General features: G+C 44.7%; 1 protein-coding gene across 2 annotated transcripts in view; it reads right to left on the bottom strand.

Annotated features, from left to right (window-relative positions):
* slc39a11 (solute carrier family 39, member 11) overlaps window positions 1-25,875 on the bottom strand; it is a 136,859-nt gene that overhangs the window by 36,600 nt on the left and 74,384 nt on the right. Inside the window, exon 5 of one of the 2 annotated variants that reach the window (XM_071907456.2) lies at window positions 14,919-15,048. In XM_071907456.2, coding sequence (XP_071763557.2) covers window positions 14,919-15,048 — 130 coding nt within the window. The remainder of the gene's footprint in view (window positions 1-14,918; window positions 15,049-25,875) is intronic. The other variant, XM_071907457.2, reaches the window with a different exon arrangement.

Here is a 25,875-nt window from a genome sequence, read left to right as displayed (position 1 = left end):
AATGTGGTGCGTCCAAACTTTTGACTGGTAGTGTACGTTGAGTATAAGTCGGATAATTTGAACTTTGTCAGAAAACACAACGGGAAGAGTCTCAAGAATTAGTATTGAAGTCGATTCGAGAAAAGTGCTTGGCGATGTCCGATGTTCCAGTTAATATCCACACGACCCCGACAGACGGAGGCTCGGCGGCGACGGTGTGTGTGACATTTCCAGCAGGTCGTGGAGTCCAGATGTTTTACACACGACATTTCAGGAACGTCTGGAGCCGTTTCTGAACCGCTGTGTGATGAAAGTGAAGCGTTTGTAGGACAGATCGTGCCGAGCCGACGTCATTATTTATCCAACACGTGTGTTTCCGTCGCTGTTTATTGCGGTTTCTTTATTGTCCAAAAAAAAGTCATAGGTCAAGCAAGCAGAAAAAGTCTAAATGGTATAAAAATTTGCTGTTTGCATTCAACTTTTCTCATTTGATACATCATAATTTGCATAAATAATAGTTGAGTGGAAACCCATCTTCTGTGTTTTTCTGTCTGCCTGTCTGTCTGTCTACCCACCTGTCTGCCTGTCTGTCTACCCACCTGTCTGCCTGTCTGCCTGCCTGCCTGTCTCTCTACCCACCTGTCTGTCTGCCTGCCTGTCTCTCTACCCACCTGTCTGTCTGTCTGCCTGTCTGTCTACCCGCCTGTCTGTCTACCCACCTGTCTGTCTGTCTGCCTGTCTGTCTACCCACCTGTCTGTCTGCCTGCCTGTCTGTCTACCCACCTGTCTGTCTGCCTGCCTGTCTGTCTACCCACCTGTCTGTCTGTCTGCCTGTCTGTCTACCCACCTGTCTGTCTGCCTGCCTGTCTGTCTGTCCTCTTTCCTTGCTGTCCTTCAGGTTATCTGCAGGTTTCAGAAAGCATACTGCAGGACCATTTTAATGCAACCTAGAATTAAATTTAAGACCAATTTAAAAAGCAGAACAAAGCTAATGAAAGTTATGAAACTATAAATGTGCAGAATAAGACAAAGCACACCAGGAAAGTTAAAGGGGCATCAATTAATCTAAGACCTCTGCTGACAATATATCTCTGTCACAGTCTCAGTAGTAAGCTAGCTAATTACAGCAGAGATCCAACAGACAGTGGAGTGAAGAACTAATATATGAACATGTAAAGAGAACAAAACGTCTTGCAGCACCGTCCTCATCGCTGAGCGGGGTGAAATGTAAGTGGGCAGAGTTATATCATATATAACGCTCTTCTGTCCCCTCCTGTATATTTGATGTCCTTCTGTCTCTACAGAGCTACAGTCGGGATGTGGGAGACCATGGGACTGTCTTTAAAGTTTAATGAGCAGGGAGCTTTTGTTCCACAACAGAGCATGAACTGTGTCGGGTAAAACAGAAACAGACAAAAACACATTTTACATGTTGTATTTCTAACCTTGTTCTGTATTAATATAAGAGTGGAGATCCAGCACAAAGAAAACTACCTGCCAGCTCCCCTGTCTGTCTGTCTGTCTGTCTGTCTGTCTACCTGCCTGTCTGTCTGTCTGTCTGTCTGTCTGTCTGTCTACCTGCCTGTCTGTCTGTCTGTCTGTCTGTCTGTCTGTCTGTCTGTCTGTCTGTCTGTCTGTCTGTCTGTCTACCTGCCTGTCTGTCTGTCTGTCTGTCTGCCTGTCTGTCTGTCTGTCTGTCTGTCTGCCTGCCTCCCTCGCTCTCTGTCTGTCTACCTGTCTGTCTCTCTGCCTGTCTGTCTCTCTGCCTGTCTGTCTCTCTGCCTGTCTGTCTGCCTGTCTGTCTGTCACTCTGTCGTCGCCCTGCCGCCTGTCAGGCCGCTTCGTGTCCATGTGCGCTGACCTGAAAGCTCACCGATCACATGCCTCCTCTAATGCCACTGAGCATGTCGGGATAGCTGCTGGACTACAGCCGTGTGTGTGTGTGTGTGTGTGTGTGTGTGTGTGTGTGTGTGTGTGTGTGTGTGTGTGTGTGGCCTCAGGATTGTACAGTACACCCATGCCCAAACTATTCAGATGAATCAAACCGTAAGATCACCGGGCTTCTCGCTTTTTCTTCGGGCGTTTTTTGTTTTCCTTCATGGATTAAAATAACAATCCACAACATCATCATATGAATGTTTTGTTATTGTCTATCACTAACTGATATAACACCACACTGATTTGTTTTAGATCACTGAAACACTTTTCTGTCATCATATATATCTCAACGTGACATCACATCTACATTTTGCCACATACACACATGGAAAAATACATGCCAGTGTTTTTTAACAGTGTCCATCTGTTTTAGGGTGAGATTTTCTTTCAATTAATTCACTTCAATTTCCATCTCTTGTCTCTATCAACGTTTCTCCTCCATAAATAACCTCCTCCTTCCTCTACCATATTCAAGTTGAACACTTTGCAACCTATAATTAGCATTTCACTAACATTCATTAACAGTCACACCAGTTTGTCTAAAATGTAAACCACTTGTGAAGACACTTGTGTTCAATTGCCAATTAACTCAAGTAGCGAGCATGAATTACCATTAAATATGGCTCTGAAATGCAGGGAAACATGGACATGATGTTATAAAAATGAAGATTTGAAAGTTGACAGTAATACAATTTTAGCTGGTATGAGAATAAATAGATAAATAGATAGACAGACATAGATACAAAAACTAAAATATACAAAAACTGTACAGTGGAATGGCTCAGCTGATGGAAAATGGACTTTGGCTGTGAGAGCATCTTTCTAAAAATATGTCTTTAACTTGATTCGTTTCCATCAGAGAAATCAATCATCATTACTGCAAATGCCCTGAGTTTTCTCAAGGAGACTAATTACCGTCTGAAATTGCAGGTACTTTTCAAAGACTTGTTTGGGAACCATTTGATTTGCGAGGCTATATTGGGAAATGAGAGAGAAAAAAAGAAAAAAAGACACAATCAATTAGCCCCACTCAAGAAAAAGTTTTGGACCCGCTGGCTTTTTCATGTTAGACAACCTGCTGAGTCAGTGGCTGCCAAGGAAACATGCTGAGCTGGAGAGCGAGGAAAAGACATGCGGAGATCTCTTGTAGATTTCCTCCACTAATTAACCGCCGCCGTTTCTGTTCCCGACAAACTTCTCAGGACTGACACACTCCGGAGAGACGGATAGGAGAGCAACGACAAAAAAAACGAAAAGTACGGGATAAGTTCTTCACTGCGATCTCCCTAAATATGTGTGTGACATCCAGAGAGAGAGAGAGAGAGAGGGGAAGAAAACAGAGAGAAAGAGGGAGAGAAGAGTGACAGAGAGAGGAAATAAATACAGGAATAGAGATGCATATTGGTTGAGGTTTTTGGCGAAGCATCAAGTCCAGTTCGTGTTTACCCCTCTGGTCTCAGCCTATAGAAAGTCTCCGCTCCCTCCCTCCATCCCTCCATCCCTCCATCCCTCCTTCCTTCCGTCACTTACTCACACAGCCGGACCTTCATCCCTCTGTCCTTTGAGGCTGAATAGCGGATGAGACGGCATCAGCGTCACTTCACTAAGCAGCGGTGAACCGGGGTGAAACGCCTCGACGGGACGCCCAGCAGCGGCCCGGGGGTTAGAGGAGCCGGCTTGTGGCCGCGAGGTGGTTTGTTCTGATCTCAGACCAGCTGGGAAAATCTCAACGACGACTGTCAAAGAGTTCATGAGCAAGACACTTATCCCCCCGCAACGGCTGCAGCGGAGCCGCTCAGTGGCCAGTAGAAGTTGGCGGTTTCATGGTAATGAGGTAACCTTGAGTTATTTGAAAATAACAATGGTACCCATGTCAATACCGTCATAATATTTCTGCTCCATATCTATCTAATAGAGTGGTCCAGCACTGACATTTTCTTTTGGAGGCCAACGCAGAAGTTAAAGGGTCTATGTGTAACTTCTGGTCTAATGCCGGCCTCTGTCGTTCAGCGATGTCATTATAATAACACATCAAGGTTTGGCCGCTCCTCCGCACCCTTTAAAGGTCCCATATGGTGTAAAGCAGGACTCCCCTTGCCTCTGTGATGATAAAGGAGTTGGATGGTCTATCTAAACATGGTGAAAGCATCAAAACGCACGGTCGCCAACTAAATCCACACAATCCATATTAGAAAAGCGAGCCTCTAAACGAGCCGTTTGGACTTCCGTAACTTTGTGGCGTCACAAAAGTTCGCTCATTATCATTTCTGTAAGAAATAATAGACTAACAAAGTGTTTTTTTCAAAGCGGTTGAGCGGTTGTCATTGTTTATTAACCGGAGAGTTTCCCTGATCCGTGTCTCAGCTGCTGTTTCAGCGTTATCTATCAGAAGCATCCCATCTTCCCATCAAACACTCGGGATCGGCCGAGAACAGTTTCAGTTGTAAAGATATTAGCAGAAATGCTGTTGTAATATACAGATATGAAAAACTATATGCAAAACTATGCCATCACAAGCCCCTCATATAACCAAAGTTGGTTCATGTAGTACGCTGAAGCTTTTGCCCTAAGGCATGTAGAAAATAAATAATAATGATTAAAAACAAACATAGGCGGTACACTGAGAAACAGCACTACAGAGTTTCATATTTTGCACAGTGTTTTCTCCGCAGTATGTACGGAGAAACACAGATCTAATCCCATTTGTCATTTCATACGTTCCAAAATTCAATCTGAGGACATAAATAAACACAACGCCATAAGGCAGACTTTGATTCCTCCTAATACTGACTGAATTATTTAGGACAAGTCATGCATTAAGTATGAGGGGGAACTGGAACAGTTTTGTATGTGTATATATGTGTGTGTGTGTGTGTGTGTATATCCATGTTTGTGTGGGCACACGGAGCTCCTCACCAGCTCAAATAAATGAATAACAGTGGGAGACAAAGTACTTATCTATTAAACATGTTTCAAGTCTTAAAGCGCCACAGAAACAGCCTGTGGGAAGTGGATTTGACTTTACCAGCTGATAGTAACCTCAGGTCAAATCATGACAGGATGAGTCTAATTTTCCACTTTTTAAATGCAGTATTTGTACTTTGTGTTGTGGTGGTCAGGAAGTGATGCGTAATATGTTTCTAGCAGCAGAAACCGGTTTGTTTGGAATAAACAGCAGAAGAAGAACTGGGTAGTTAGCATGAGCAGCGATAGCCACCATGACTGAACAGACAAAGAAAAGAGAAACTCAAACTGCATCGACAGAAAATCCAAGCTCCGCCCACACTGTTTGATTGACAGGTGATCTCTGGTAAGTGCAGTGCAGAAACGGCACAGCGATGAACGCTAAGCAATCGCCAAATGTCGCCAAAAAAAATGAGAGTCCTGTCGATTGCCACTTTAAAATGTTACATTAATAAATAGATTTGATCCTATTTGGGGTTTTCTAAATTTAATAATGCAATGCCTCAAAATCAGGCAGTGGCTCATAATTCATAAGTTTTTCTGCAGCGCCGGCATCTTGGATCAAGCCATTTGATCTGGGAATTACTCTCCTGTTAATGCATCATTTCTTAACGGCAGAGCTGACTACAGACTTGATGCTAGTGCTGCATTACTTCTGACAGGCGGAGCTAATAACACGCTACTGACTCACACAAATGTCACCTATGAGGCAGCAATGGCTCAGTGGAGAACAGCGAAGTAAAGAGGAAAACTGGCTTCAGGAACAAATACCAGAGGCTGCATCTGCTTCCCATCTATAACAGTGAAGCTACAGACGGTAAATATTCTGCATTCAAACACTGCATTCCTCCTTTCTGTTTTCCATTGTTTTTTTCATGGTTTCACTCAGCTACTCTAGAGAGGTGGAACAAGAGGATGAGATCTCAAGAATCATCTACACAAATCACACTTTTCTAAAAAAACAGAAAATCAATTCATATTTTCAGGCAGAAACAGTGAAAAAGGCAATCTGGCTGGTGGCTTTAAGGGACTAACATATTGATTAGGAGATTAGAATAAGGTAACAATGGCAATACATACCGTCCACATTCATATACCACACATATCTAAGGAACCGGATGGGACTGTTGGTCTGCTGATCTTCTGTGATGGCTGAGAAAGCGAGTTACGGAGGCCTTTGAAATCGAGAGGAAAACCCCCCAAAACACACCACATCTCTACTGAGACGAGGCAGAGGACGAGAGGAAGAACGGCACCGAAATTCACTTTGAAATTCAGATTGAAGAGCGAGACCAACCACCAATCATTCTGAATAATGTAAGGACAGAAAAAACAACCAATTATAATAAAGATCAGCGAGGGGAAGTGTGAGGGAAAGTAGGGAAAAGAGAGCGGAAAGTTAGTCTGTTAATGTGTGTGTGTGTGTGTGTGTGTGTGTGTGTGTGTGTGTGTGTTTAAATGCTCTCATTTGCTTGTCTAACACTAACATCATCAGGTTTGATTGCAGATTCAGGATGAATATGATGAAGTACTGCTGGAAGGCTTTGTTCCAATGCGTGATGCAAAAGTGGTATTTGACTAGCGTGTGTGTGTGTGTGTGTGTTGTGTGTCAGTGGTGCACCCTTTGATCTCTTTGCCATTGCTGGTACAGACGCAGCCTGGGGGTTAACAAACCCAGCTGACATTATCACTCACACACACACACACACACACACACACACACACACACACACGCACGCACCTACACACATCATATTTCCTCCACACCAAGCCTTACAGATAATTCAATAAAACAACTCAGATTAATTACACCAGTCTGAGTCATTCTGCTGTAAGCAAAGCTCAACATGATGCAACTTTATAAACTCAGTTCTCCCGTTCCCCGCAGGACAGAGTACTGAGAATTCATCCTTCAGGTTTAAAGCGATAACGGCAGCAGCAGCCGCCCCGAGGCTGCACTCGGCCTCCCCTCTGCCCTCAGCCTCTCCTCTGCCCTCGGCCTCTCCTCCCTCAGCCTCTCCTCTGCGCTCAGCCTCTCCTCCCTCGGCCTCTCCTCTGCCCTCAGCCTCTCCTCTGCCCTCGGCCTCTCCTCTGCGCTCAGCCTCTCCCCTGCCCTCAGCCTCTCCCCTGCCCTCAGCCTCCCCTCTGCACTCGGCCTCTCCTCTGCCCTCAGCCTCTCCTCTGCACTCAGCCTCTCCTCTGCACTCAGTCTCTCCTCTGCCCTCAGCCTCTCCTCTGCCCCCGGCCTCTCCTCTGCCCTCAGCCTCCCCTCTGCCCTCAGCCTCTCCTCCCTCGGCCTCCCCTCTGCCCTCAGCCTCTCCTCTGCCCTCAGCCTCTCCTCTGCCCTCAGCCTCCCCTCTGCCCTCGGCCTCCCCTCTGCCCTCGGCCTCTCCCCTGCCCTCGGCCTCTCCCCTGCCCTCGGCCTCTCCCCTGCCCTCGGCCTCCCCTCTGCCCTCGGCCTCCCCTCTGCCCTCGGCCTCTCCTCTGCCCTCGGCCTCTCCCCTGCCCTCAGCCTCTCCTCTGCACTCAGCCTCTCCTCCCTCAGCCTCTCCTCTGCACTCAGCCTCTCCTCCCTCAGCCTCTCCTCTGCCCTCGGCCTCTCCTCCCTCGGCCTCCCCTCTGCCCTCGGCCTCTTCTCCCTCGGCCTCCCCTCTGCCCTCGGCCTCCCCTCTGCCCTCGGCCTCCCCTCTGCCCTCGGCCTCTCCTCTGCACTCGGCCTCTCCTCTGCCCTCGGCCTCTCCTCTGCCCTCGGCCTCCCCTCTGCCCTCAGCCTCCCCTCTGCCCTCGGCCTCTCCTCCCTCGGCCTCCCCTCTGCCCTCGGCCTCTTCTCCCTCGGCCTCCCATCTGCCCTCGGCCTCTCCTCTGCCCTCGGCCTCCCCTCTGCCCTCGGCCTCCCCTCTGCCCTCGGCCTCTCCTCTGCCCTCGGCCTCCCCTCTGCCCTCGGCCTCTCCTCTGCCCTCGGCCTCTCCCCTGCCCTCGGCCTCTCCCCTGCCCTCGGCCTCTCCCCTGCCCTCGGCCTCTCCTCTGCCCTCAGCCTCTCCTCTGCCCTCGGCCTCCCCTCTGCCCTCAGCCTCTCCTCCCTCGGCCTCCCCTCTGCCCTCGGCCTCTCCTCCCTCGGCCTCCCCTCTGCCCTCGGCCTCCCCTCTGCCCTCGGCCTCCCCTCTGCCCTCGGCCTCCCCTCTGCCCTCGGCCTCCCCTCTGCCCTCGGCCTCTCCCCTGCCCTCGGCCTCTCCCCTGCCCTCGGCCTCCCCTCTGCCCTCGGCCTCCCCTCTGCCCTCGGCCTCCCCTCTGCCCTCGGCCTCTCCCCTGCCCTCGGCCTCCCCTCTGCCCTCGGCCTCCCCTCTGCCCTCGGCCTCTCCCCTGCCCTCGGCCTCCCCTCTGCCCTCGGCCTCCCCTCTGCCCTCGGCCTCCCCTCTGCCCTCGACCTCCCCTCTGCCCTCGGCCTCTCCTCTGCCCTCGGCCTCTCCTCTGCCCTCGACCTCTCCCCTGCCCTCGGCCTCTCCCCTGCCCTCGGCCTCCCCTCTGCCCTCGGCCTCCCCTCTGCCCTCGGCCTCTCCTCTGCCCTCGGCCTCTCCCCTGCCCTCGGCCTCTCCTCTGCACTCCTCCTCTGCACTCAGCCTCTCCTCCCTCGGCCTCTCCTCTGCCCTCGGCCTCTCCTCCCTCGGCCTCCCCTCTGCCCTCGGCCTCTTCTCCCTCGGCCTCCCCTCTGCCCTCGGCCTCCCCTCTGCCCTCGGCCTCCCCTCTGCCCTCGGCCTCCCCTCTGCCCTCAGCCTCTCCTCTGCCCTCGGCCTCTCCTCTGCACTCGGCCTCTCCTCTGCCCTCAGCCTCTCCTCTGCCCTCAGCCTCTCCTCTGCCCTCGGCCTCTCCTCTGCACTCGGCCTCTCCTCTGCCCTCGGCCTCTCCTTTGTGGTCGTCGCACGGCGCAGAAGAAGGCGATGGCTTTGGACAGTGACAGTCATGTTGACGGGCTGCGATCCAAACACATCTACTGTATTTCTCATTGTTACCTTCCCCTGTAACTCTCCAATTGTGCAGGTGCGATCACACCTACAGTTTGTTTTCTTTGGTCCGAATCATAGTTCAAAAGTTTACTTTGTAACATTTTTGTATTTGGTTCGTTTAGGTTCACACTGACGAAATGCAAACGAACCACGGCTTGTAAACAAAAGTCACATGGAGTCACAAGTAGCTCCTTTACTGGACAGAGTTTTGGTGACCTGTCATCTCGCAAGATTAAAGATTTTGGCAGCCGGGAAGCGGGGGAGTCAAAACAAATCCAGAACTTTTACTGCGGACTTATCTGTGCTGTTTGCCATGATTTACCTTCTCTGGTCTCTGGTAGGAACACATGAGAGTTAAATACATAAAAGAGTTGAAAACATAAAAAGTTGAATATGAGCTTCAGTCCAGACTGCGGTTTCCCCTCAGTTCATTTTGTTCTGCTAGGCTTTCCAAGCATGAGTAACTGCTGGCTATCAGTTGTCAACATCCATCCTCATACCCATAAAACTACATGGATCGACGCTCATAAAGCCAGATGTTTTGGGGTTGTCTCCTGCACTTGTAACGAAACACACCGCGGTCTGCTTGGAAGCGGACCGAGACTCCGAGACGTTTTCAGGCGGTCTCGGTTATTTGGTGGGCACCCGAGTTCAAACGGCATCGCTCTCACCTGCCCAAACGAACCGGACTGAAGGAGGAAACGCACCGGAGTTCGACTGAAGACGAAGTACTCCATGTGTTCTGTTGGAGGTTTGCCCTTTTCCTCTCTCTCCCTCTCTGTCTCTCTCTCCCCTTCACCGGTTCTCCCAGGTTCCAGTTTTGGTGACCAATCCAAAAGGAAGGAGGTGCCAATTAGCAGCAACCAAACAGTGGCTTCCTTGCTGTTATATGAACTCCCGGCACTTCCTGGAACTTTCCTCTCTGCACGCTGTTGGCCTGTTGTGTATTTTGTGGGCTCTTTGCCATTGTCATTCTGATGGTTGTTCTGATTTTTGGCCAACTGTATGCTTGTGTGTGTGATGAGGACAGGAGCTGGTACGGGTCCCTACATTTTGCAACACACACCTGAACCCGTTGTTAGACCACCAGTCTAGAAGCGGATGCCACCTTCTGTTTTGTCTGGCTAGTTAGCAGACAGCCAGGTTTATGTACTTTTCTGTTTCAACTTTCTTCTCCCTAGATAGTTAGTTAGACTTGGTTTTATTCTTTACTTTGTTTTGGCATGCTCCTTGTTTTCCTTGGTGTTTTTTAAATGCAAATATGCAAATATTGTAAACACTACTTGAATCATGTAAGTACAACCTGTATAAACAAACAAACTAAAATATTTTTCACTGTATTCTTATGTATAAGTGTGTTTCTGTCCTCCCACCGGTTCTTCCATCCCATTTTGCCACCACAATAATAATGTTTATGTTGTTTTCCCCCTCACACTCCATTCTCCTTATCATACTGGGGTTGTAACACTGATCTACATCTACTTTTTTGGTTTACTGAGAAACACAAACTTCTGCATGAGCAGATGTGGGGAAGGCAGTTGCCTAGAGGTTGGAGAGGCAGACTACAGTTGCCAGTTTGAATCCCAGGCAGGTTGGGAAAATCTGGGTGGAGAAAGTGCCTCGTAAACTCTCTTTGAGGTGCCGTTGAGCAAGGCGTTTAACCCCCAACTGCTCCAGTCAAGCTGCTTGGCTGCAAACAGTAGAAGGCTGTTGAGCTGAGCAGCTGTGTGACAGTGTGAAGCGTGCTGCTGAAAACCTTCCTTGGATAAATAATCTTAACGATGCGTAAAACTGCGTAAGGGACCCAGCAACACGAACACTACGATATATGACGGCTTACATTCAAATTTCTCTGCATACGCCAGACAGATTTGCCACGCCACACACACTCAACACATGCAGTGACTCACAACACGCTGCGATCCCTGAAGGGCCTATAGGAGGAAGACTGATCTCATGCAGCCTCAATTATGTATACGCTCTTTTCTGTTTACTATGTTGGCCAAGTCGCTGGAGACGCCTTCAGGGAAGCTACAGGATCTGGAGCTGAACTGTGGAAGCTCGTCTGACACGTGCGTTCACTCAGTGGACCTCAGGGCTACAGGAAACGCATCATCACTGTGATCAGGGGGTGAGCGAGCGGAGCCGGGGTTGCTGCTCATCTGTGGCTCCCGAAAACTGGAAGAATTTGCAGCACCCTCCAAAAAAATCAGTTGAGTCTTAGCTTGTCACAACAGTTTAATTCTGTCTGCTGATGAAGACGCTGCTTATTCATTTTATTCTGAGTGCAAGCGGTTCTTCCAGTTAGTTCAGTTCAATTCAAGACTTTTTCAGACCCTTTTAATGCCAGTTAGAGTGAAATATAACAGCAGCGAGAAGTAACTGCTTGAAAAATTTGAGCATCAATTTGCTGTTGACATCAATACCCATCAATACCCTGTCAACACGATTTTTCATATGTAACGTTAAAGGACAGTTCCAGCATGATTAGAGTTTTTGCTCATTTTTTTTAGTTTCGTCAAACCTCTCTGACTCAATCACTCCCACTCAGTTCCAAAAAAACAGAAAACTGGAGACTTCTAATTTGATCGGTAAAGTAATGAGAAGCTGCCAATCCCGTTTTGCAAAGTTGCATCAGAACACTAATATCAGGCGATAAACTTTTACATTTTGAAAGAAGTTCCAGTCACTGTTTCATATTAATGTGTCGCATTCAGGAGACCAGACAGCAGAGCGTCTTACTTCTGCTTTCAGCTTCTCTGATTTCCGCGTATTCTTCTTTAAAATAAAACTTTCAACCAATAGCTAATGTTCTCTGTGGTTACGTTAGGCCCCGCCTCCTGTCAATCACAACCCAGCTAAACCAACAGACAAAGCAAAGCAAGACGCTTCTGCCAGCTATAGTCCATAAAATTAAACGAAAAATAAAGCTTGATTTTACTCAATTATGGCTTATAATTGACACCCTCTTCTTGACTGGGAGTACCATGTAACAGTTAGAGCGTTTGTTTCAAAACATTTACTTTGAAAAGCAACTAAGCAACTAATATTATATTAATATTAAAAGCTGGAAAACGATCCACAGCGATGTAAAACAGTAAGGGAATGCGGGAAATTAGCAAAAACGCCAATCACACTGGAACTGTCCTTTCATCTGCCAAACTCCTGCTGACGTGAAGCCATGGAAGGAACATCATCATGACAGCAAGGAGAGTGAAATCTCGAAGGTAAATGAGAGGTCAGTGTGGCAGAGAGGGAGGCGAGGAGGAGTGAGTCAGATGAAAGGACTACCACACACACAAATTGAAAAAAAAAAAAATCTTTCCGCTACTCTGGCTCAGTTAATTAACAAGGTTGAATTCAATGCAGACCAGTTCAGGCTGCTATCTAACAATCAGCAATGTCCACTGCATTATCTGGGCAATTAACCTGAATGAACATTAGGAGCACTGCTGACGAAAGAGAGTTTTCTCAGAATAGAACTGAATAGAACAGAACTTTATCATCCACCGCAGCGGAAAACGTTCCCTCTTCTATTACAATCCATACCGTCCATATAATGGACCTTTCTCAGAATTAGAAATGCTTTAATTTTCCAAGTACAAAGGAACACGACCTGATTAATTGGTGCCTTGTGGTGTCTGATATTATCTTTTTAATTATCTTTTTGGCTCACCTGCCAAGGGCCGGTTAAGCTCAAATAAATTTACCAGCCGAAATAATTAGTACACGTGTCTCACAGAAATACGTCACCCTACCTGTTCTCAATGCTATTTTTCATCTATAGAGCCTGGAAGTGTGTGAGATCAGGAGCCTGTTTGATAGAGAGCCGTTGCTTTGCTTGGATTTGATTGGCTCTCTGTTGGAGAGAATGTACGGTGGCCAGCAGGGACAAAGTTTGAGAACACGCAAAGACCAAAGACAGTATAATAACTTAAAACTCTTGACTCTGCACATGGATATTACGAACTATGGACTATTGGACTATATGCTTGGACTTATCCAAACCTGCATTTATTATTTAATATTTATCTGCATTGTCACTTATAGTTCTATATTTATGTACATTTATATGTACATTATTATTATCCTGAATTTTCCCAAGGGGATCGTGCTATCTTATCTTATCTTATCTTATTACCTTTCCCATAATATTTTATTTTATTACCTCTTTTTTATTACTTTTCCTGTACTTGACTTCCTTGGCATTGTTCCGCCAATTGCTGCTGAGGATCAATAAAGTGCAATCATATCATATCCTATAACTATCCTATCCTATCCTATCTTATTTTATCTTACAGAGGATTTCGTATGTTATCGTTTCAAAAAAGTTACTAGCGAGTGTGGCGGGAGACTCTTATTGATTAATGCACTACAGACAAACTTTACCAGCTGGCACTGGGCGGGTGTTCAATTCAGACCGTGATGGGTGCGGACACACAGATGAAAAGCCGACAAACAGACAGGGAGAAGAGAGGGAGAGCAAATCCATGAAGGAAGCCTAGCGGGAGCCATCTTGTTAATTCAGAGTCCCACTGACTGTCCATCCCATAACCTGCTGACCAGGAGCCGGTTATCATAGATCATGCTGGTGCCTTTCCTCCTTCTCTCTGGACAAGCAATCTCACACTCACACACACACACATGAACATCACACACACACACACACATACACACACACACACACTCCTACTCATTACCACACTCTCACTTCCTCTATGACTTGTCTCCATCAGGGCGTTTTCGGTTTATTTTACTTCCCTTTCTTTCAATTTTATGCAATTAGTTGTTCTACCATTTTTGTTCAGTTCACTTGTCTTTGCTTGTTATGTTGTCTTTTTCTTTCTTTCTTTCTTTCTTTCTTTCTTTTTCTTTCTTTCTTTCTTTCTTTTTAGCTTTACTGTCACCTCCATGCATTAGTCATTTGTTTCTGATCTTTCTATTTTCTTTATGACTGTATTTAATCACTGCAAATAAACTAACACTAAAAACGAAAGTGAATGGGGAAAATGAAAGCCAACCGTTTCTGGTGTGTATTGTAAAACAGCTTTGAAGAGTGTGTGCACATCCATGCGTACCTTCCTTCTTATGTGACTGTACATGTATGTGTGATCATGGCGTAAAGAAAGTGAAGCGCCCACAACCTTAAAGAAAACTCAGGATAGTGTCTGAAGAGCTGCCCAGATTCACACACCATAGAAAGTTAGGAATACTACCAATTAATATGACAGAGGGACGGACAGAGTGTGACTGAGATAGATTGGGAAAAAGAAATATCAGAAACATCAGGACAGTAAAAAGATGAGGCAGAATAAGCCATCAGAGAAGCTCAACGTTGGATGTTACAGTGGCAGCCATCGTAGAAATCTCTCTTCATGCATTTATCCTTCATCTGTGCTGAAGCAGCACTGCAGACAATTCATTCATGAACATTAACCCCAAACTCAAATCTGTGTAAAGCCTGACATGTGACATTTCTTGGCCAGGTCTCACTTGGAAAAGAGATTAAATAAAGTAAAATAAAGGATAAAAAAAAACCATAAAAATAATAATGGTAAAAAGGACGCTACAGATTTGCCATCTGCTATTGGCTGATCTTTGGTGCCAGGTGATGTCACCTTCTATAGAGTACAACAGGCGGTGACATCATCTGGCACCAAAGATCAGCCAATTGCAGATGGCAATTTTGGCACCATGCTTTTTACAATTAGGCTTTACACAGATTTGGGTTTGGGGTTTAGTTACTCTTTAAGTATACTGGAGTACGAACTCTAGTGTCTCTCAACCAGAACATTCCTTGTAATTTCTGACGGTGGAAACTTGATTTTCCTTTTGTCGATGGAGCAAAAGTGCTGCAGTACTTCAGCAAGGATGCAGAGTAAAAGTGGGACTTCTACAGTGGCTACAGCTGCAGACGCTTGTATGGTTTTCTGTCATTTGGTCAATGTTTTCTTTGTTGCAGTCCAGAACTCTGTGACTGCAGCAACAGTGAGACGTCGGGTATGAGCTGATGTGGGTATATGAAGGGAGGCTTGCCTGGAAGAGGTCCGGCTCTACCTATCCTGATGCTCATCTCCTCGGGGTCAGAGGGCTCCTCCGCTTTCTCTTTGGCCAGCTTGGAGTCGGGGGGAAGGGCCAAGGCGGTGTGGGGGTCGGCCCCGACACCCTGCAGACAGAGAGAGAGAGAGAGAGAGAGAGAGAGAGAGAGAGAGAGAGAGGTTGGGTTAAAAACTGTGTAGCTCCAAATTGATTTTATATATCGCAGATCACACATCTGTTGGAAATGTTTCTGTTTACATGCCCGAAGCTATTGACCATGCACTGGTTCAGGTCAGTTTGGGCTAAGATGTTAACATGAACCTTTGATACGCTGTGATGGAGTCTCCCTGCTGCCACAAACAAACCAATTAACAGACTAGAAAGTGTGCTCAGTCGACATGAAAAGTTAATCAGTTCTTCCTTGGCCCATAACCAACCTTCATACAAAGTTTTGTGCAAATCCGTGCCCAACTTTTACAGATATCCTGCTGACAGACAGACGGACAAACACACGGTTACCCCCCTTCCTCTTTGACTCAGTAATAATAGACTACTACTAAAACATTGGGAAGAAATAATCATAGCAATCTGTGATGTGTTTTGTTGACATCAAAATGTACCCATAATGCTGTGTGAGTCTAGTTTGTGCAGACAGTGAAAACCAAAAGTTAAAGTCACAATGACATGGAAAATGACGGTTTTAGCTCATTCTATCACACCATACACCTATTTGACAATTTATGCCAAAGAAATGACAAGGAATTTATTTTCTTGTATTTTATATCAAAATCTTATGACTGTTACTTCCTGTGTGTGTGTGTGTGTGTGTGTGTGTGTGTGTGTGCGTGCATGTGTGTGTGGCAAGGTGTACGGAAGGTACTATCACTGGCGTACATGAAGCAGCATGTGGAAAATCCCAAACCAATAATACATTGGTGACATTGTTAAAGTTTACATATTATACATTTTACATAGAAAATTCAAGCTAATTACAATAACTGTGTAATGGTAAAAGAAACCATTGTTAATTTATTTTATAGCCTAGTTGCATTTATAGCAAAATATTTTGGATTGATGTAGAACATATTGTAAGAAAAATAAGTATATTACATCACTGAATAGTTTTGATGTTATGATTTATTTTGTTAACAACGTAAGTGAAAAAGATTTGTATTATTTTGCCACAAAGTGAGTACATTTAATTTACTTAAGAACAATTAGTCTGTATTCCAGTCTAATTTATTTTCAATTAATAAATGACAGAAAATAAAGTGTCCAGCACTACTTTGTATACAATTAAGAATACAATAATGTAGAGGTAATAGTATAAATAAGAACAATATAACATTTTCAAGAAGTACAATTTGTGCACATGAAACACGTGGCATCGTTTTTTATTCTGTATTTTCTGTTTTTTATTCTGTCCAGCCTGTCTCCTGAATGAGGTTGGCTCTTAGTCATCTGAGCACAGACCCTGAAGAGACCTGATTATTCTCATGGAGCGCTCCCTTCAGTCTGATGAGCAGGTCAGAACACAAGGTCCGCCGGTAGAATAAATCATCAGAAACAACATGTTCCCGCTGAAAGCACTGAAAGCACTGCGGTTTGTACTGGCTGTGAAATATCAAACACTCAAAAGAAAAAAAACAAAATCAACACTTGTTTACTGAGTGTGAGGAACGACATAAGAAAATGAGAATATTGTTGAGGAATCATTGAGATGCAGATTTGTTTTCACTGAAATGTGTCTTGCACCAAGTGAGGGAAACACATTAGCATATTGATAGCGAATACATCACAAAATAGAATAGAATAGAATAGAATAGAATTTAATTGTCCAGCCAAGGCAGGAAAATCATCTATGGTCTCACCAATTGAAACTCATCACATCCATATTCTGATTGATGAAATAATGCTATCATCGTTAAGAGCAAAGATGAAACATTAAAGGTGCTACATGCAGCATTTTAACATCAATAAATCATTACTGCATTAATTTAGGGTTAGGGGGGTTAGTATAATTACTGTAAACAAACCAGAGCATCAGTGGTCAGCCTGTCAGCCTCTATCAGCCTCTACTCTGCATCCTCCATAGTTTCTCCACCTGGTGGATCTGGAGGGAAATCTGCTGGATCGCTTTACGGCACAAAACAGGAAGAGGTTCTGTTCTTCCAGAGCAAACGGAGCTAAAGCTGAAAGAGTTTCTGGCAGCAGATGGTGGAAGGAGGGGAAGGAAGATGGAGAATTCACTTCCAACATGTTGATCCTCACTGCCAGCCATCTCCACCGTGGTCTCATTTGTTTACGGTAATTATACCAAGGTGCCACAATTAATCTGACAATGATATATTGTTTGACTTCCTGCACTTTGCCAGCACCCAGAAGCAATTGTAAACTTTTCAATGACATATTGATGTTTGAAAACGCTACACAGAGCGCATTTAAAAAAAACAGATGCAACACTCCCAGAGGTCATTCACAGCCTTTACATGAGCAATGTCATGAATAAATTCATTTTAAACTGTGTTTGTCATTCCTGCTCGTCGCTTATTATTTCCGCCAGCGTCAGTGAAGTGTTAGAGATGGATGCAACCCCGCGAACTCCAGCAGCACACACGGACATGAAAGCAGTGGGAGCGGCATGGAGGTTTGCTCGGGCATAAACTAATGAGGAAGGCAGTGTGAATGAACGAATGAATGAATATTTATTTGTCCGTTAGGAAATGTGTTCTGTACAATCGTCGGTGGCAAACGACAAACAAAAAGAAAAGAAACATCATCACGAGACAAACAGGACATCACATTAATGTCGTAACGGGACACAAAACATACGTGATTGGAAATGGCGGGGGGGAAATGGGGAACAGTGGGGAACAGTGATCACAGTCCGTTGTTGATTAGGATGTGGGGATGAATGTTTTATTTGCTCTTGTCCTGTGGAGTGGGGTCCGAAACCTGCGTCCTGATGGGAGTAGTTCATACTGGCTGTTGAGTGGATGAGCAGTGTCTTCTATGATCCGGTTTGCCTTGTGTATCGCACGTGATGTAATGTCCCGGCATTTGATCCTGTAGATTTTGCTTGAGATATTCATGATTTTTGTTATCTTGTTTTTATTCATGAGTGTTAAAGGGCAGCTTCGGTATTTTTCAACCTGGACCCTATTTTCCCATCTTTTTGTGTCTAAGTGACTAAAGGGGACAACAATTTTTGAAATTGGTCCAGTATTGAGCGAGATCGCTTCAGCCGGCAGCCGCGAAACGAGCTGCAATGTAATCCGACGAGGCAAATCGCACCGTCAATGTACGTCCACTAAAAGTTCTTGTTTTTGCCACTGACAGGCTCAGATTGTTATTATAAGTGTCTGACAACATTATGGAAAGGACCCTACAGAGAAATGAAACGTTTTTCTTTACCTTTCGCTTGATCCGGTCTGTGTGTAACCAAGTCTCGCGAGAGTTGAGTTGTTGCAGGAAGTCAACTGCGGAAACGTGAGTGAGAGTTGGAGAGAGGAGCGCCGGGAGGAGTTGTCAGACACTTATAATAACAATCTGAGCCTGTCAGTGGCTAAAACAAGAACTTTTAGTGGACGTACATTGACGGTTCAGATTTGCCCCGTCGGATTACATTGCAGCTCGTTTCGCGGCTGCCGGCTGAAAGCGATCTCGCTCAATACTGGACCAGTTTCAAAAAATGTTGTCCCCTTTAGTCACGTAGACACAAAAAGATGGGAAAATACAGAAGTTACCCTTTAAGGAACTGAACCATGCGAGGAATCCAAAGGTGAGAATGTTTTCCATGAAGGTTTGGTAAAAGAGGTGTAATGTGGAACTGTTGACACTGAATTTGTGTAGTTTTTGTAGAAGGTGTCGTCTTTGTTGTCCTCTGCTGTATATTTGTCTGTGTGTTGATATTCCAGGTGAGCTTTGAGCCGATGATGGTTCCAAGGTAACGGTAGCTGTCAACGGTCTGGATGTCGTGGTTGTCAGTTTGGACCGGTTCCAGCATGCTCCTCCTGCTCCTGAAGTCAATTATCATTTCCTTTGTTTTGTGTGTGTGTGTGGGTGTGTGTGTGTGTGTGTGGCGCTGCGGGGATGAGGCGGTTTCACCGAGGAGCGGCATCAAAGCTGCACCGGCAGTCTGTCAGCCTGTAGGAAACTGTACGTATGAGAAAGTCAGAGGTATTTGTGTGTGTGTGTGTGTGTGTGTGTGTGTATCTGTCAAAATGTACAAAATATACCATCACTAATGTTTTGTCTGTCAAGGTTTACAAAATGAACCGTTCTTGCATTCGTGATACCTGTCAGTGTGTGTGGCTCTGTGTGTGTGTGGGCATGTCTGAGTATGTGAGTGTGTGTGTGTGTGTGTTTTAACAGACTGTGTGTGCGTGTGTGTGTCTGGCTTGAGGGGACAGGTTATGTAGCATCTCAAGGTGTGCTATTAACCTGCGGTGGCCTTTGGTGACGGGCCGTGATACAATTTCATCAGCAGGTCCAAGCTCACCATTAAACACCTAAAGCAGCGGTCTGGCTCTGGTGACCACTGAAGGGCACCTCTCTCTCTCTCTCTCTCTCTCTTTCTCTCACTGTCTTTCTCTTTCTGTTCTTCTCGTTAACCGTACATTAAGAAAGGAGGCATTTGATCGCCTTACTTCGAAGATCAGTAAATTAAATTGCCGGGATCACATGCGAGCACGTTTGATGACACCACTTAACACAACAGAAAGCTCTCTTTACTTCTTTTGCTACAGTGCTACATGCAGCATTTTAACATCATTATATCATCACCACAATAATTCTGAGACATTAGTATAATTACCGCAAACAATTTTTTTTTTTTTTAATTTAACCTTTATTTAACCAGGTGAGTCCCATTGAGATTACAAGATCTCTTTTTCGAGGGAGCCCTGGCCAAGATAGCAGCAATACAGATTTTCAAACAACATACAAGCAAAGATTAAAAGCACATAAAACAAAACATACAGTAGCAACTCATAGAGTCATATGCCTAAAAGACAGACAGGAGGAAACGGGTCTAGCTAAGGAAGCAATTACAATGCGACCATGACTGAGAGGCTGATAGCCTCTACTCTGCATCCTCCATAGTTTCTCCACCTGGTGGATCTGGAGGGAAATCTGCTGGATCGCTTTACGGCACAAAACAGGAAGAGGTTCTGTTCTTCCAGAGCAAACGGAGCTAAAGCTGAAAGAGTTTCTGGCAGCAGATGGTGGAAGGAGGGGAAAGGAAGATGGAGAAATCACTTCCAAGATAGTGATAGAGGCTACTAATCGCCTTGTCCATGGTCTCATTTGTTTACAGTAATTATATCAAGGTATCATAATTCATGTGAGAATGATACACTGTTTAAAATGGTGCACAATCCTCTCTCTGGACCTTCCAGCTGTCTGAAAAAACACATACTCTTTTTTTTTTTACCACCTCATAGTTCAATTTCTCAGTTGGAGGTGGTGGCGGTGTGGGCACACTGGCACAAAATCAATGCATTTTGTTTGGTAATCCTCTTAGCAAATACAGAATATTTACTTGCATAAATTGTGCTCATATTATTTTGCCTCAACTCAGTTAAGTTGGCATTCCCACTGAAGCTTTTGAGTGGCTGACGGAGGCAGTAACAATGTCTTGGTTTCTAAGGAAGAACGGCAGAGATAGTTATTATACCTTAAATGTAGATTCCCAGAATTTCAACGAATTCTAACGAAGTCTGAAAATCTCACTCAGCAACTGGGCCAGATCTCTGAACCCGCCCACCCCAGCCTGCTGATGTCTGTTAAAGATCTCTGTGTAGTAGCACTCTATATGAAAGTACTCCAGCTATCTGATGTCTCTGTGATTCATTCCCTGTGAAAGCTGTAGAGGGAGAAAATGTCTCTGAGGGCTTGTAACAGTTTGGTGAGGAAGGAAGGAACTGAGGAAGGAAAAGTCAGGCAAAAGTCAAAGAGGCAACTTCCCTGCCTCCATCAAAAACACATTCATGTCACACGTGTACACACACACACGAATACACATGAACACTCGCACACTCTCTTACTCACGCGCGCAGATACACACTCACACACTCCTGTTATCTCTACTTCATATATTGCTGCTGCTACTATCAACTTGGCTCAGGTTGTTTGATCGTGGAGGCAAACTTTCTCAAGCAGAGCGAAACCTAACCGGCGTTCACACACCGTTCAGGCTTCTTGATAAGTCTTCAAGAAAAATAAATTAGACAGATTTCAATCACAGCAGAAGCCAACCTCACTGCCATTCCTCTTACGATGATAGCTGAGTTAGCTGGACAGGTTTTACTGACAATTTGACATAAACCTGGGATTTTCTGTTCCTTAAAGCAAGCTTAAAGTTCAGTCTAACTTGTTACCTGAACAGATCTTTAAACTCAAACCATCCAGGAACTCATTTCCAGACACGGCTGCACTTTGCTTAGAGAGGCGCCAACAGATCGAGGCGCTATTGTAATTAGAAAAGCTTTAGGGGAGAACCGCGTATTGAGAGATTGAGCGAAGATCCTTTGGTGTTTGAAAGATACAGGTTTAGTTAAAGGGTGAATCAATACTATATCACAAAAGGCAGAAAATCGTTGTTGCACTGCTCTCTATGGATTGAAACTTTCAAGCGTGTTGCACTGTGGCCAGAGGTGCAGCATTTTTGAAAGTTTAGTGTAATTTAGTGTTGATTCGCTCTTTAAGGAGGGATTATTTACCTTTACCAGTGTGAAGTATATTCTTATATTTGATTGTGTTTGTTTGGATGTTTGTCCTTTTTGCACAGTGCCACTAGCTCTGAGGATGGAAGTCAAAGATTTGACGCAACACGGGCTGTAGATGCATCCTACTTACACATTTATCTACAATTTTATGCCACTTTTATGCTTTGGCAGTGTTGCATTTCATAGTCCAGCCAGGTGCATCCGAACTCTATACTCAAGTGGGACTGAAGAGCGATGCAGGAAAAATGAATACTTGATCCTAAACTTTTGGTCTGAGTAGTAGAGGCCTGTCACAGAGCGTTTGGAGACTGTTAGAGGAGTGTCAAGAAAAGGAAAAACTGCAACATCATCACCTCTTCCTCTCTGATCTTTCCTATGGTGTCATTTAAACACCCTACATCCGCACAAATGACAGCTGTCTTTGTTCTGTCAAGGAGGGAGAAGCTAATGGAGGTCAAGTATACTGGTATCGAGCGCTGTGATTGGACCGTCCATATTTGTAGTCTGGATGCTCTGAGCCTGTGTATCCGTATGAGTGAAGTGACTGGGCTGAGGACTGAAATACTGACACTGAGATTATCAAATGACACCAAGAGCAGTTAGGACTTTTTCTGCATCATGAATTCCCTTTACGGTATCTTTATCTTTGTGGTAGAGAGACTAGATTACCAGGTTCAAGCCCCCTGGTGCCGGCAAGCATCCGCTCTGCCTCTGGAGGGGAGCAAGCGAAAACAGAAAACAGACACTTTATTCACCCTTTGTGGGGTGAATAAAGTGTCAAGTAAATATCTACACTACACTAGGCAGAGTTTGGACACACGCATCTTTCTTTATTTTTGCTATTTTTCACATTTTAGAAAAACAGTAAAGACATCAAAACTATGGCACAAATGGAATTATGCAGTGACCAAAAAAGTGTTAAACAAATCAAAACTATCTTATATTTTAGATTCTTTAAAGCAGCCGCCCTTTGCCTTGATGGAAAGACAAAGGCTTTGGAAAGAAATTCATACATAGGCATCAACTTCACTATTTGTCTAAGAAACAGAGTTCAAGCATTGAAGCATAAGCCTTTGATTAAAGTGGCTTTAAGATAATGAAAAACATCAGGTGTGTCCAAACGTTTTACTGGTAGTGTAGATTGAACATTCCTCTACTTATTTACAAGCAGCCCGCTTTCACAATGCTGATTTCCACACCGTTTCCTCCTTGAGCTCTTGACAAACCACAGACATCCAAACAGGAGAAACCTCAGCGCTGGCATCGCTTTAGGGAACAGGCTGAAGCGGAGAGTGTTCTGTTACGACTAAACAACATCACATCGGCCCTGCTGACGACAATTCAGAGAAGCGCGCCCCCCCCCCCCCCCACCCCCCAAGACAGCTCGGCCAGTAATGATACTGATTGAGGGTTATGAGTGAATATGAGGAAAGTGAGTGATTCATGGGGTAGACTGAGTCCAAGCTTGGTGTGTCCATACAACTCACAGCAGCCTGTCCTCGTCTGCCCTCGCTCCTCCCAGCCTCAGCCCAACTCCTTGGAAAACGAGAGGATAAAATTTTGAGTTTGCAGCTTCTGGTCCAATCCCACCTCAGGCAGGTGTATGAAACTTGCCCTTTTTAATATGCATCCTATACTACTGCCACTTTGTCTCTATCCCCAGGGAAGGGGGAGTGTTTGAAATAGTGAAGTTATAAGAAAGGGCAAAGTTGGTTGAGAGTCACTAGATTTGCTCAAACTGCATAATATTCAGTAAAGAATCGCCTGTTGAATTAATGCAGGATAAATCCATGGAGACTTTATGACGACCGCTGTATACTACTGATGCCTTCACACAGGAGGCTCAAGCAGCTGTGTGTGTGTGTGTGTGTGTGTGTGTGTGTGTACGGCGTAAAAATGTCCCATTACTGACGCTGCCACCAGCATGTTTTCTTGCTTACATGACACATATGCGTGTGCATCAGAGTATTTGTGTGGATGTGTGTGTGGGCATGTCTGAGTATATGTGTGTGTGTGTGTGTGTGTGTTTCAAGGGACTGATGCCAAGACAGGAGCCGTAATCTCCCAGCATGACTCTCTCTCATACTAGTTGCCTCTGCCTCTCTGTTCCTGCTCTCCTCCACACTACCCACAACCCCCTGCAACACCCACATTATTATCGCCACAGTCAAACCCCATGACATGAATAATGCAATCTTCCTCTGGACATCAACTGAAAACACTCCACTTCCCAGTGGGGCTCTCGCAAGGAAACACAAGTCACACACCAAGCCGAAAAGTAAAAATCCCAGTGTGAATTTATCACCGGCAGTCGCACAAAACGTCCAAACTGAAGGAGCTGGTGAATGTTTCAGGCCGGTAATGACTGTGGCTGGTAGATAAGAACAAAAAGAAAAGTCTGTCTAGACTTCAAAGATAGAGCTTGCATGTGTAAAGTGGCCACTCACTCTAAATTCAAAAACAGCAGCTGCCTGGTGGAAAATTTTGACTCGCTACTTAAAATACTGGAACTGGAGCTGTCAGAAAGTACTTTAGGTACAATTTACTGAAATATTTCTTCCATTGTATTAACCCACCTCCCACTGTGTTGAGCCTCCATCAGTCCTATTAAAATTCACCAGTGTTACTTCCAACAAATTCAAAAGAAATGATCTACTTTTGTACACATGTTGATGAGATGCCATAATAATAAGATAACGAGATAATAATAATAAGATGCAATAATAACCGTCTCGATCTTGTCTGTTAGTAAGTATTCCAAAATTCAAATACTGGAGGAAACCAACAGAATAGGCTGTCACTGGATTTTAGAAAGCAACTGGTCGTAATATTTTGATATACAATTCTCAATCAAATGTGATATAATTACTTAAAATCACTAAATGAAACAAAAGTCCAAGGTAAGACTCTTCTTTGAAAAATTTTAAAGTCTTTATTTCATGGGTTCATCTAAGGACATTTAAAAACACTTGTGTTTTTAAATATCCCTCGATGAACTGATAAAATAAAGGCTTTTTAAAGTTTTGTTTCATTCAGTTACATACTCCAAACCAAAGAGCACCTTCATTTTATTTTATTTTTTTTGACGTTGCAGCATTTTTGTAGCACTCTCTGTTTTTCTTCTTTGTTCCACTTAAAATTACTAAAAATACAAAAATTACTGCCATAGACTGTGCAAAACAAAACAAAAGCAGCAAGAATCGAGGTGAGTGCAAAATTCAAGCTCTTGGAAGAGTTAATAGCTTAAACAGAGAGTGGGAGAGAATAGGGGGAGGCTGTGTGTGTGTGTGTGTGTGTGTGTATGTGTGTGTGTGTGTGTGTGTGTGTGTGCATGTGTGAGTGAGTGAGACATTTTTTTTTTTCCTTTGCTTGCAATTTTTCCCAATTCCTGCAATTTTACTGCAAAAAGAGCACATAAAACCTCACAAATTGTATCACAATTTTTGAGAAAAGCCGCAGCAAAATCAAGCATTTTTGGCCGCAATGATCACAAAAAAACTCAGCGAAATCCTGGTGGGACTGAATAATGAGCTACCAACGGCTGGCACAACACTGAATATTTTCATACTTCCAGTCAGGTCTTCGCATCGAATTTGATGCTGTTAAATGAATCTTTCTTATTCAAATTCTCATTTCTTTCTTATTCACATTCTCGTTTCAGGCAGATTCAGAGTTATTTCAGCATCTGGAGCTCACAACAATTTCACCCAGAAGCAAACAGGATACCGACGACAAAAAGAAAGCCCGCACTTTCTCAATTTTGGTGTAAACACACAAACCTGTGATTGACACCACTACATTCAGCAGTAAGCCTTTCATTTTCTGCTCGAGTTGCACTGCTCCCACAACCTATTCTCAGATTTGAGTACTTTAAGTAAGAAGGAAATGAAAGGTAGACGCATTTAATGACCTGGTGCTGCTGAGTGGCAGGTTGCAGGAGGTGGCGTTCAAAATATAAAAAAGTTTTCTACTGGAAACATTTGCTGTACAATCTATTTCCCCTCTGGGTTATTTTGTAGGAAACTCAGCTAGGTTGGTGCACAAGCAAACTACACCTTTATTTATACAGGGAAGGTTGACTGAGCAAACATGCAATTTTTCAGTCACGCCCTGCTGGACACTCACACAATCACACGTTTCCACCTGGGAGCTGCCCAGTACGACCAATACAATCTCCCACTGTCGGCCAGTGAGGAGCTCCACGGGATTAACTGGTGGGTTAAAAC

Source organism: Centroberyx gerrardi, chromosome 20, assembly GCF_048128805.1.
Source record: "Centroberyx gerrardi isolate f3 chromosome 20, fCenGer3.hap1.cur.20231027, whole genome shotgun sequence".
Lineage (NCBI taxonomy): Eukaryota > Metazoa > Chordata > Actinopteri > Beryciformes > Berycidae > Centroberyx > Centroberyx gerrardi.
The sequence above is the reverse complement of the archived record's forward strand: the minus strand, read 5'-3'. Positions and strand labels throughout refer to the sequence as shown.